The 13,789-nt window shown below is 41.0% G+C and overlaps 1 protein-coding gene across 2 annotated transcripts in view; it reads right to left on the reverse strand.

Moving 5' to 3' along the window:
* Positions 1 to 9,157: 9,157 nt before the first annotated feature.
* The window catches only part of cdh31 (cadherin 31), an 89,221-nt gene continuing 84,589 nt past the window's right edge, over positions 9,158 to 13,789 (reverse strand). For both annotated transcript variants that reach the window (XM_042009633.1, XM_042009634.1), the window contains 4 exons: positions 12,743 to 12,964; positions 11,350 to 11,480; positions 9,943 to 10,086; positions 9,158 to 9,843 (listed from right to left, as the gene is read on the reverse strand). In XM_042009633.1, coding sequence (XP_041865567.1) covers positions 9,631 to 9,843; positions 9,943 to 10,086; positions 11,350 to 11,480; positions 12,743 to 12,964 — 710 coding nt within the window. In that variant the 3' untranslated portion in view covers positions 9,158 to 9,630. The remainder of the gene's footprint in view (positions 9,844 to 9,942; positions 10,087 to 11,349; positions 11,481 to 12,742; positions 12,965 to 13,789) is intronic.

Below are 13,789 nucleotides of genomic sequence, written 5' to 3' on the forward strand. Positions count from 1 at the left end.
AAAAACATTTTCAATAAAACAAACAAGGAAATATTTCAGGTGTTTCAACACTGGCAGTGTAGGCATCTGTTGCTTTTAAAGCCACAAGCAGCATGCGACCACAAATGACACACTGTACACTGCAACCATGAACGCCACTTTTTGGTAGCATTGTTCCTCTTGTCATCAAAATGGATGCGGCAGACACAGCTCACATTGTCTTGATCTGCAAAGAAAAAAGTATGTTGTTTTATGTGAACTTATCAGTCAATTATCATATTATACATTTAAAACAAAGTCTTAAAAGCAGCTATTTCTGTTACGTATCAGCTCCACTAAAAGCTTCCAGGCTCAGTGGGTTTGAGTTGATCTGATATGGTGGGTGACTACTACACAAGGCATCTCTTTTAAGTGACAACACGAAAAAATGTACTAAGACTAACAAGCCTAATGTTATATATGTTCAACTGAAACATTTTCATACAAAAGACCCTGGTCAGGACAAGTTTTTTTGCAGGAGCAATTATTAAGGCACAAGTAATCAAAACTGGGTTCTCCGGCTTCCTCCTACCGTCCAAAGACATGCATGTTAGGTTAACTGGTGACTCTAAATTCTCCCTAGGAGTGACAGTGTGTCTGAATGGTTGTTTGTCCCTATCTATGTTGGCCCAGCAATGGACTGGTGACCTGTCCGGGGTGCACCCTGCCTCTCACCTGCTAATGCTGGGATAGGCTCCAGCTTACCCGCGACCCGTATGGACTAAGCGGTTCAGAGAATGAATGAATAATCAAAACTGCTAAATGCACCAGTTTTAACATTTCACAGGATTATAGCAAATCCCAATACCTGTCAACTTGTACCGACTGGAAATTTAATGACTGTAGATTATTGATTTATTATGTATTTATTACTAATTGTGAAGACATTATTCACCATATGAAGTTATATAATCAGATAGTTTTGCCTAAGGCATATACACAGTTATGTATTTACTTAGAGAACAATTCTTTACATTTCCCATTAATCTTTGTTTTGTTTTGTTTTGCAGTGCTGAACTTTCTGTCTGAAACTAAATTTCTTTATGTGTTACTGCCTGATGTTCCTTTGAAAGGCATCATTAACGTCAATGAGACGTTCAGGTTGCCAGGATAATGTATATTTTGCTGTGAATGACTACAGTTTAGATACATACTGTCATCTGCAGTCATCATGATGAGAACACTAGTGGCTGAAGACGTTTCTGGGGACCCCTCTGCTATCTGCTGTGCACCTACAATACAATACTTATAGATAAGCTTGATTTCAAACAAAAAGAAATACTGAGTTGTAGCAATGGACATTCAAAAAATCAGTAACAAAAGGAATTACCATTTCCACACATGGGTTCCAGTAGCTCTTCCACTGACTGGCATCCTTCCTCTGTAGGGATGTTGTCTGCCCTGGCTTCTGATTTGAAGAAGTTATACCATGACATAGAAGGGTATGATTGGGTCATAACATTTGCATTATACAGCAATGTGAAATTGTGGCCAAATGTGAATTACGCTGAGGTTAAATGACCTAAGGAACATATACATATATTGTAAGGGGATATTTACTATAAAATTTAAGAAGTACTTACTCAAAAATAATGTTGCATACCTTCCGGGTCCATGTCCTCAAGATTACTCTCTGCCATCTCAGTTGCTGTGTCTGCTTTACATGTTTAGGCAGAAAAGGCACACTTAATGTATGAAGTACAGGCAAAACAAGTAATTGTTGAAGAAAAAAAACAAAAAACAGAGTATCATAGAGGAATATGTCACAAGAATGAAGGGCATAGATGTATTCATTTCATAGTTTGTAGAAATGTAAAGCATTGTAAAGGGCAAATCCAGAGTGTCCAGCAGGTTTTCAATGCTTCCCTGCTCCAACACACCCGACTCGAATGAGTCAATTTCAGAACTTTATAGGCTGTTGGATCCATTTAATTTCAGTCAGGTGTGTTGAAGCAGGGAAACACTGAAAACCTGCTGAACGCTGGCCTAAGAGGTCCGGATTTGGTGATCCCTGCTTTACATAAATAATTTAACAAGTTACTTATAATGTCAAAGTTTCATGGAGGCATATTAGCTTATCAAGACATTGAAGTATTTGTAATTTGTTTAGATTTGTCTGAATTGTTACAAAATATGTGTACTATATCTTTGATTGAAGAGATCCTGCACTTTCTTAACCAGCTCGTTGACTTGACCCTTGGTACTGTGGGTGGTGCAAGAAGAACTGGCTGCAAAAGTAACAAACCAAAACTTTTATTTAATAGATTCGTATTATGCATCTTTGCACTATTACAAGCCAATAGTGTAGCTTTTCATAAAACTAATATCACCTTCGAAGTGCAGTGCAAAGTTGTTTGCTGTGTCTGTGGAGTCGAGGAAGTCACTGGCCCCTTTGCTGCTGACTTCACAGACCTCTAGGCCAGACTTTTGTTGGTCAAATAATAAAATGGCCGTCTCTACACCCAAACCCTCAAGTTTGGACACCTTTACCATATTGAGGTAAACAAAAAGACCAAAATTTAAAAATCAAACATACATACCAACAGTCCAACATACACTGAAGAAACATTTCATTACAAGGTTTGGCAGTCTATATAAAAACTTACTGGGTGACAACAGCGTGAGAACCTCAGACACCATGCTGAGGGAAATTACATTAATTACGCATTAGAGTTCGAATGGTGTGCTGAAGAATTTTGTGAAATGTAATCAGTGTGAATGTTGAATTAAACTATAAACACAAACAGTCATTGTGTTATGTTTACATCAGAATTATGGTTAATAATCTTTAAATCTAATACTACAGTGATGCCATTTATCAAATCACATTAAGCTCCCTTCTTTCCATACCTCTAACTTCAGCTGTTTCAGGGACTTTTTTTTTTTGAGCTCCCTCATTTCAACGCTACGGTCTTGCCTTGTGCCCTCAGCGCTGCTGCTTCTTGCTTATATTTGTCTTTGTCTTTCTCCTCTAGTGTGGACCACCTGCCTTTTATATCCTTTATAGTGCCTGAGAAAAAACAGAAAGGACAGTAAGCATCAAATCAAATCAAATTTTATTTATAGAGCACTTTTCATGCATAAAGCAACACAAAGTGCTGTACATAATAAAAACTATTAAAGAAAAATTTGAAAGCCTTCACACATCAAAGAATAGGACAAAAAATAAAAATTTACAATTGTACTCAAACTCACTCTCATGCAAACCGAGCCTATGTACACTCCCCCCACCTGCTCATACCCCATTCTGTACAAACATGAACTCCCATCACTAATAACTGTCTCTGAAAACATAATAAAATAAAAACATCTGGCTGATGCTGTTGTGAGGAAACAATATCTTTGGGATCCAGTCACAACAGAAGCCAGCCCACCCATGACCACAGACGGTGCCACCACAGGAACCTCCCAGGTGAGGACAGGCCGGGGTCCACACCACAGCCACCCAGACAAGGGCAGTCACCATGGCAACAACCCCACAGACAGAGCAGGCAGAGATACCAGTGTGAAGGATCCCCAGGAGGAAAACACTGAAGTTTAACAGTAAAAACAAGTATAAATACACTTAGAAACAATAAGAAATGATAAGAGAGGCAAGAATAAAGATACAAATAAAGGAGTTCAGGAAAAATAAAATAAAGGCATTTATAAAAACTGTACTGGATAAAAATAAAGCAATAAACAATACACAGTAAAACAATAAAACAGAAAGTCATATAAACAGATGGTAAAAATAATAGAAGAATGTATGATTAAATAAGTGAAAATCAAAACAAAATTAAATTCAGCTATAAGCTAAAAGGTCTTGAGCCTCTTTTTAAAAACATCAACAGTCTCTGCAACTCTGAGGTTCTCTGGCAGGATGTTCCACAGTCCAGGCGCGTAGTGGTGGAACGAGGCCTCGCCAGAAGTCCTGGTTCTGACTGCTGGAACAAACAAGAGGCCAGTACCAGAGGACCTCAGGGTTCATAATCTAAAAGTAGGTCTGATTAGTAAGAAGGCCCAAGACCATTAAGACATTTATAAACAACTAAAAGAAGCTTGAAATCAATCCTGAAACGCACGGGGAGCCAATGCAGTGATTTTAAAACTGGTGTATTGTGTTCCCGCCCTCTGGTCCTCAAACCTAACACTTTACAGTTTGCAGATAATCTGTATGACAACCTGGTTTGGCACTGGGTTTGAAATCCACCTCTCAATCACTTGTACATACATCAACAAACAGAGCAATCTTACATTAACATACAGTATGCAACTGTGCCTGCCAAATAGTATCCCAAAGATTAGTTTCATGACCCTTGTGGACCACTAATGAAAATCAACAACATAACATTTTAATAAAACAAATATTCTCTCTCACCTTTCTTTCGTAGAACATCCCTACTAAAAGGTTGTATGGTGAAAACTCCTGAGTATAATACTTTGGCTTTGAGGACCGGGTCTCAGAAGCTTTTTGGGATCTCTTGTAATTTCCAATCCAATTCTGAAAGAGAATACACAAAAATAATGACATGGTATTATGGTAAAGGGTGAGCCAACACCTGTCATTCCCTCCTCATAGAAGGACTTCAGAGTGCTTCTCTGATCCTCCCTTATCTCTGTTCTCTCTTGATGAGTAACAATGAAAAAACTAGTCAGTAATGAACCAGTAATTAAAAAACGTAATGCTAAAGGGAAAAGAAGATTGTGCATAATATACCAGTTTTCTTGTACACACTAAAACAAGACTTTGAGATTATCAAATGTACGGTTTTCCTCTCTGAACCATCTTCAACCTGAAACATAAATGGAGATAAACTTGTCCTTACACATATTTGACAATTAGCCCACTAAATCCAGCTTGGTTCGAAACCATATTTACAATAGTTTAGTATAGACGGATATTAGTAAGTAAATCAGATTTACCACCGCGATCTTGGAATGTACTTCACAATCTGTGAATCAGAGGAGATGCAAGACGTCAAGTACAGAGATATTACATAAGCAGGAAAGCAGACAGACCTGTGTGTACATGTTTCATATTATAAGTTCAAGGTTAATGACGGTAATGAATATCTATTTGCCTGTTGTTGCTTACTTACAAAAATACAACAGAGCAACCACAAACCTGATATCGCCTTATATGAAACATTCTGTGCTAACTCAGTGAGTATATAGCTTGAATCAAGAGTTTGTATGGAACAGACACAAAATATATGTACAGTGTAATCACTGCGTTTGAGGCTAAAGGCGAAATTTAAGAAGAAACTTAAGGTGCAATTAATCGTTTTCTCACTTATCTGCTTACTTCTCTAACTAAACAGTTTATCAGTTAGCTATAGTAGATGCTAATATTCGTGAACAAAAATTAATTAGCATTACTAACCGCTTTGCAACGATAAAAGCGTTTTTGCAGTAATATCAAGCTAGCACTGTGATGCTAGCTTGACCGCTATGTACATGCAATTATTTCAACTCTTTTATGATACTTTATTAGAGCTCTCTCTCTCTCACACACACACACACACACATATATAGTTTATCTTTTTTACATTGTTCATTAGCTCTCAGAAACAGCTTAAATGTTTTAATTTTTAACACCTTTTTACCTTGAAGTACACTGCAACGATGACGATGATAGGTCTATAGGCGGACTGGAGTCCTGTTGGAGTGGATCGGGAGTCTTTCTGTATCAGTTCTGCTGATTAGCCATGTGAATAGATGATAACGACCTACTGGATCTGCTAGTAGCCACAGTAGGGCCCTACTGTCCCATACGAATGGGCTGATAACCACAGATAATGTCCATTCAATCGGATGATAACATCCGAATCGGGTGGCAGTAATGCAGTGGCTGTGGATATTAGCAGAATGACGTTATTAGTGAATTAAACCTATGTTGTGTACTACCACAGCTCATTTATTGAAATTACAATAAAGATCAATATTCCAAACGTTTTTTCATCCTGGCCTTATTGTTCAAAATGACCTGCTGGGGACATAAATAAGTGTTTATTCCTACAATTTCATTGAGAGACCTGAAAGAATGTACACCGAAACAAAAAAAAACTACGAAGCATATATTAGATACTATGAAAATAAAGTGTTCATTTGCTACTAGAAAAGTTATCAAAACACGCGTTCTGAGCGCGTTCACGACGTTCACGACGCGCTCAGAACGCGCATTTGGACGCACGTTTTTGTTTAAAACGGCTTTCCATACACCAAATCGTCGTATTTTTCGGTGTTTACGCCGTTTTTGCCACATAAAACGGCGTATTTAATGCCATTTTATTACAAACATGCCAATAAAGTGGCGAATTTTGACCACTTTGGCTTTGGCTGTTTCAAACTGACATAACTGGACTGTACTTGGTCCGAATTTCTTGAAACTTGGAACAGTTGTATTCTTGCTTTTTGCGGCGTTAAATGAATGCGCGTAAAAAGCCCCGTTTTGTCGCACTTTAACGCACGTTAAAAACGGCGTTTTGTGCAACTAAAACGCGCGTAAAAAGTGCTGTTTTGTTGTATTATATTTATCCCAGCCCCTTTTTTGTACAGCCAGTAAAATTGAACCGTGATCATCCAATCAGTAAAGAATAAGAGCAGACCACACCAGTTCATCACTGATCTCTGCTGAGGGATTGTCTGCATTGTTCCAGTAACCCTGTGGTCTGCTTGTGTGCTTACATCTCCAGTCATATTCAAATGCACTGCCAGGATATAGATTCAGATATTGCTCAAATCTGTTTTATCTTTTCTAAAGAGAAAGAAAGAAAGAAAGAAAGAAAGAAAGAAAGAAAGAAAGAAAGAAAGAAAGAAAGAAAGACAGAGAATTCTTTCTTCACAGATGTCGACATACATACATTATTGTCTGAAACCACACTGAGCACCAACCTATTGATTGCAATGAGACAGACTAAATTAATAGCGTCTATATTTAATATTATAGATAATAAAGTGTATTTACTACTATATGTACTATAGTATCTTGTACTTAAAGAAGAACAGCATAAAATATAAGTTTTTGCCACATAAAACAACGCTTTTAAAGCCGTTTTTTAACCACAAAACGTGTATTTAATGCCGTTTTATTACAAACGTGCCAATAAAGTGGCGAATTTTGACCACTTTGGCTTGCCATAAAACGCACGATGTACCGAGGTCCATAGATCCTTTTCCATTGCTCGGTCGTTTCTCAACGGATTGTACTGAAACTCACAGGGTACATTCATGAGGAGTCGAGGAACATGTGTGAAAAGTTACACGTATGTTGCACAAAGCATGGCCGAGATATGACAATGTACTATAATAATATAGTAATAAATATTCACTAAGTGTGTTTGTGCCCCTGGTACTCTAGGGAAAAAGGTGTAAAAATGAGTAAAATTAAGTAAAAACATTAAATAAATACTTTATTGGGTCCCTGTTATAAGTATAGTTATATTCATTCTGCCCCTGGTACTCCACAGTGAAACACTTTGAAAATATTCACTAAGTGTGTTCGGGCCCGTTATTCTCGAATGAACCATGCATACTACACCTGATTCCAAAATCCAGTCAAAAATCAAGTTTCTCAGATTTCCTTCAAACTTGGGTGGATGAAAGAGTGTCCTACAAAGAACAAGTGGTGCAACTTTCAGCTCTCTAGCATCAAAAATGACCGAGCCAGACCAGTTTGAAAAAAAGAGTACACGTCTAATACTTTAACATTGGAGGTCAGGTGGACTTCAAGTACAGAAGCCATAAAGTGGTCATTTTCAAAGATATCGAGCTGGAAATAATATCACACACTCAGTGGACTTATCTGAGTCGACCTAGTAAGTTTCAGCCCTCTAGGACAAAGTATGACGAAGTTATAGCCTGTGTCCATGAACTTGACCTGAGCCTCAATGTTAAAGTTTAGCCGTGTACATTTTTTTTCCAAAACAGTATAACTCCCACATACTTTGAGCTATCGCGCTGAAATTGAAATGTGGGGTTCCCGGGGGCCTCAGGAACATGTGGTGTGAAGATGGTGATGATTGGACAAAGTTTAAGTTTTCAAACTCGTAACACTTTAAGGTCATTTTTAGGCGATTTTTTGACCTTGTCTGATTCACTCCAAACTTCAAACTCTGGTAGTACATGCCACCAGGCCCACGTGGTTGAAATTTCACCCCCCCAGACCCCAGGACAGGGTAGTTATGGACGTGGAAAGTGGGCCCATGGCCGCCCTTTTGTTTACATGTGTGTAGAAGGCTGGCGTTTTGCAAACAGACTAGTTAGCTTCACCCTCCCACTGCACACTTGTAGGCCATGACTTTAGTGATTGGTGACCCGATTTTGGGGTCTCTAGCCCCTTCCCAGGCCGAGATATTAAGATGTGTGTTTCTTCCTATACTTTAACATGGAGTCCTATGGAGGCTTGCTTTTTAAGGTGAGAAACGTGGTGGCCTTACGCACACGAATGATTTCGCGTCACCCTCCCACCGCACACTTGTAGGGCATGACCTCAGTGAATAGTGACCCGACTTGAGGGTCTCTAGCCCATTCCCGGGCCGAGATATTCAGGTGTGTGTTTCTTTTCCCATACATTAACATGGAGGTCATGGAGGCAGGGCAAAGCCTATTGGAAATTCATTGGACGTGGACGGTCATTTTTTTGTACAAAATTTGTCCAATTTTGATCAAATTTGGACAGCACACCCTTTCTCCAGGGCCCCTATCAGAATCCAAGAGCTGGGGGCGCCAAACCCTCCCGGGGGCTACTTCTTTTTTGGAGCGTCGTAGCGACATAGCGTCAACGATAGCCCACTCAGCACGTCCACCTGATGACCCTTGTCCAGTTTGGCGACAATCAGACGCAAAACCAAAAAGTTATGGCCTTAATTGATAACCAGGTGAAAGGTCATCTTAATGAAGCTGCATTGTATTTGCATTGGGGGATTTGGGTAGATTTTTTGGGTAGGCAGCATCAGGAGGGGCCCTCTGAACAGGAATCGAACGTCAAACGGGACCCCGGATCACTTTTGGGCAAAAGTTGCTCGGATCAAGCTGTTGTCGCTAGGGGGCGCTGTCTGAGTTCCCCGGAGGGTCCCCTGCGAATGGCAGTCAAATCGGAGCACTTTTAGAAAAAGTGGATATAATTACAATAAAATAAAGACAACTCAGATTTCCACTGTATTAAGAACTTTATAATAAAAAAAGTCAACTTTAACAAAGTATTTGCAGGAAAGTACCAGTGGAGAAAACTAAACATGACTTCTGCTTATAGAAACATTTTAAAATCATTAGCTTGCTGAGCTCTGTCCCAGCTCCGCGGGGCGCTGGCAGGTAGCTGGATTTCACTCAGATCAATTCATTTTCAAACAAAGACAAAACAACAGTAAAAACACCAGAAAATAAAACAAAAAAAGAGCAAACCAGGAGAAGTACAGCTCATTTTCTACCAATCAGAACAGTGCAGTAGCGAGTCCGAGTCCGGTGTTGACATGGTGCTACAAACCGGACTCCAGAGCGAGTTGCCAGCGTGACATGTGGAAGCTGAGCTCACACAGCTTCACCGCCTCTAAAAACTTCAGATAAAAGAAAAGAAAGACGTGTTCTGTGGCTGTTGACTGGACAAGGCTGGGCCCTCCCTCTGACGGCGGCTCACAGCATGTCGTCCTCTCCTCCTCCATACATGTCGGCCAGCTTCTTGAAGCGAGGCCCCCATTCGTTCAGGCAGTTGTAGTCCTGGTCGCCGCTGCTTGCTGAGTTCAGAGACGAGAGGCTCCCTGCATCCGAGCCACCGCCCTCGTAGTCAAACACCAGCAGTGAGTCGTAGGGGGGCGCCGTGGGGTCGTTGTCGGCTGCCTTCAGGTTCTGTGGGACATCAGAGTTTCATCTTAATGAATTCTACTCCGAGCTGAGGAATGACAGCAGAAATAAACCAGGTTTGGTGAGATGTGGTTTTTCACTCACGTCATCGATGAAGTTTCCGATCTCATCTGGGTTGGCGGGCCGGGGGCGGTACTGAGGGGCCGGCATGAAATTTGGGATCACATCATTCCTGAACACCTCAGGCCGGTTATCCAGACCTCGATGGAGAACACTCAGATCAAAGTCCTGATGGAGAGAGACATAATATTTACACACAGAACCAGCATCTCTGGGGCGGGGGGGATCATCACATGATCCAAACATGGCCTCCCACTAACCTTTCTGACTCCCCATCAAATATACACACGTTGGCCCCTCCCTTGTCAATCACGTCTAAAAATGAGGTTACGGTTCGTTTCCCTCTGTGTTTATTTCTTAACATGTTGCAAGTAGAATAAACAACCTGCAAATTTATACCATTCTCACCGCATACCTCAGGCCCTCATGTACCTCAGGCCGCGTACCTCAGGCCCTCATCCTGTACCTCAGGTCACGTACCTCAGGCCCTCACCCTGTACCTCAGGCCGCGTACCTCAGGCCCTCATCCTGTACCTCAGGTCACGTACCTCAGGCCCTCACCCTGTACCTCAGGCCGCGTACCTCAGGCCCTCATCCTGTACCTGAGGTTGCGTACCTCAGGCCCTCACAGTGTACCTCAGATTGCGTACACCAGGCCCTCTTAGTGTACCTCAGATCGAGTACCTCAGGCCCTCACCATGTACCTCAGGTCGCGTACCTCAGGCCCTCATCCTGTACCTGAGGTTGCGTACCTCAGGCCCTCACTGTGTACCTCAGGTCCGGCAAGTTGTTGAACGAATGAATAATAAATAAAATTTTCAGAAATAGAATGAAGATTTCCCAGATCAGAAACTGCGTTAATGAGTCTTCGTGCATGTAGAAAAATTCAGTTCCGGTTTCAACATCCTAACTCCTACAGTTTTTCAGCAGGACCTGGTCCAATGTGGTCAAGGTCCCAGGAAGCAGTGCTGAAGGTTTCCCATTACAAATCAGAAGCCAATTTCAGTAGCATCTCTGAACATGTCCCACCATTAGCTACAGTTCACATGTTCTCATTTTAAACCAACTACATGTCATTTCATCTAACATCTAGTTTTTCCTATTGTAACTATTTAATTTTCTTCTGCCTTAAGTTTTAATTAACATGCTCTATAAATAAAATAAAAGCAGCATTTGACTGTTTGTCCACACATTATGAGAGCTGGGATTGTCATCCAGACAGCAGGTTAAACATGTTTGACGTCCTCTCTGGAGAATAACTGGAAGGACCGAGTCAGATAACAGGCAGAGAGAACCCAAACTTACCAATGGCTAAAGTAAAACCTCTGGAACAGCTGTGGAACTTTGAGCCTGATGTGGATATAAAGTGGAGCTTTTCTGTTCCTGAAGTTGGATTATTTAAACCAAGTGGGACCAGAACCAACGAGTTACCTGATCGTCCTCTCCACCTCCTTCCTCGTCGTAGTAATAGATGTCGTCTCTGATGTCGTCGTCTTCCAGCAGCAGCTCCTTCTTCTCTGTTCTCCTTCGCCGTGCGAACAGAATCAGCAGCAGGGCCAGCACTAAACAGAGATAAATCATCAGTAACCCAGCAGGCCTGAGACGGGATCGAGCCGACCGTTTGCGGCTAAAAACTGTCCTCTGCTGTCCTGCAGCCACAACCTGGCTGGTGTGTAACAGGAGGAGGGCTCCAACCATACCCTGACTTAATGATTAGTTAATTAATCCTGACAATTACACATTTATTGTGTTTTCATGATGTTAACATTTGATCAACATCTAGAACATGCTTCAGTTTCAGCTGGTTTACATTTAAAATGTCTGATCAGGAAGAACGTTAAGTTCAATCAGCTGTGATGTCTCAATCGCCACGGTTACAGGATGTTTTTTAAATTAGGAATTATTCTGAATTAAATATTCTGGAATTAAAGTATTCGCCTTCGCGTTTCCATGGAAACAGTAATTCCAAATTGAGTTTTACATGGAAAACACATTTAATCGTCTTTATTTAATTCTGCTTTAGATCTGGGGGCTGGGAAGCGTTCTGATTGAACGGGGGAAACGTGAGGTATTTACGTCTACTGAAACAAAAACTCCAGTTCCTGCTTCTTCATGTTTCGTTTACAACATGGAAAACACATAAGAACCATGTTCACTCAGATGGTGATTCTAGTTTTGAAGCAGCAGCTCGACACCAGCATCACTTTGGTCAGCTGAGGAGGAGGGAGGAAGAGAACCGTATCGTCATGGCGACAGGACAAGGGAACGAGCATGCTCAGAAAGACCCGAATTCAAGTGGAAAAAACATGAGAAGTTTTACCTTCATGTTTTGCTTTGTTATTACAACTGGACGCTGCACATTTGCATTGTACACACACACACACACACAATGTAAAAGATTAAAATACATAAAAAATAAAGCAGAATGAACGTTTACATGATCAATGAATTATTCAATTCAGATTTAAAATCAGAATAAATTGGGAACAGTCATGTTCATTGGGAATTTGGTGTTTACAAGGTCATTTTAAAGAGGATTTAATTCTTATTCTGAATTAAAACTCATGTAAACGTTGCTGCTGATCTCTGATCCCTTTAAACATCAAATCCACTGTACTGATGTATCAAACTTTTAGTTAATGTTTCTTTTATGAATCAGCCTGTAAAAATAAGCTAGCGCCAACTATCTGTTTACACTGTTCTGTGTGGCTCATTTAACTCCCACTGAACAAAAACATTTTAAACAGTTCAAGTAAACTCGTGACCTTCTTTCATTTTCCTGTTCCTGGACTTTAGAAAAACCCCAAAATAAAAGCAGACTCACTGAGCAGCAGCAGGATGCCTCCCAGTATTCCCAGGATGAAGGGCAGGCCAGAGACGGCGGCAGCCCGCATGTCCTGGCACTCCACGTCCTCTCCTGTGCAGTCACATACGGTGGCCTGGACGGTACTGTCCTGGTCCAAACCCCCGACGTCTGCAACCCTCAACATCACTTTGTACACTCCAGGTTCCAGCTCTAAGGCTAAACCCAGCTTGATGGACGTTTCTGCAGGAAAGAAACGACTCGGTTGAAGATGGAATGTAGTCAAAATCATTTCAATTCTTTACTGCAAACAATTTGTTAAAAATCGGGCTGCACACATTGACAATCATCTAACGCATTAATAACGTTGACGACGATCACATTAACACCTTTTTTATTTTTCCCCATTTCTTCCTGCAGAATATGCAGAAAAAACTAAACAAAAAGAAAAAAAAAAAAAACGGTGGTACTGGCTGGGGGATGGGGATCCTTCTGCGACTCAGCCATTCAGATCACCTGTAGATGCTGTTGCAGCATAACCTGAACACGAGGAAACAAGCTACACTCGAAACTCCTTCCCAACGTACTGCGATTCCTTAACAGAATTACTCAGGAAAGTCTAAATTGTTAAACATGTTTATTTCTGCTGTGAAGTTGGTCTTTTTATGTGGATTTGCTCTGTTTTGGAGCCAGCCCCTAGCGGATGGGTAGCGGGGGGCTATAAATTTTTTACTGGTGGAGGTTGCTGATTGGTTCACACGGTTACTGAAGGAAACGTAAACGGACTCGTTAGGTCTGATTACAACTTTTTGGGTCAAAGGTCATTAGTGATAAACAGAGGTGAGAAAAGGACCTTTAAAATTTTGACATCCAGCTGGAACGCTGAGGTTTATGCAAGTCTACGGAGGGAAAGCATTTATCGACGCAGCGAGCCCCGCCCACAATGCCTCCACTTTCACTACGAAAAGGTCTCAATAGAAAACTTTGGCCCTGAATCTCCTCCCAGCCGTTTCCCTCCATCAGTTCAGGTTTTACTCCATAGGATCTTATATGGTGTTCACAATAAAA

Source organism: Melanotaenia boesemani, chromosome 16 (genome assembly GCF_017639745.1).
Source record: "Melanotaenia boesemani isolate fMelBoe1 chromosome 16, fMelBoe1.pri, whole genome shotgun sequence".
Classification (NCBI taxonomy): Eukaryota; Metazoa; Chordata; class Actinopteri; order Atheriniformes; family Melanotaeniidae; genus Melanotaenia; species Melanotaenia boesemani.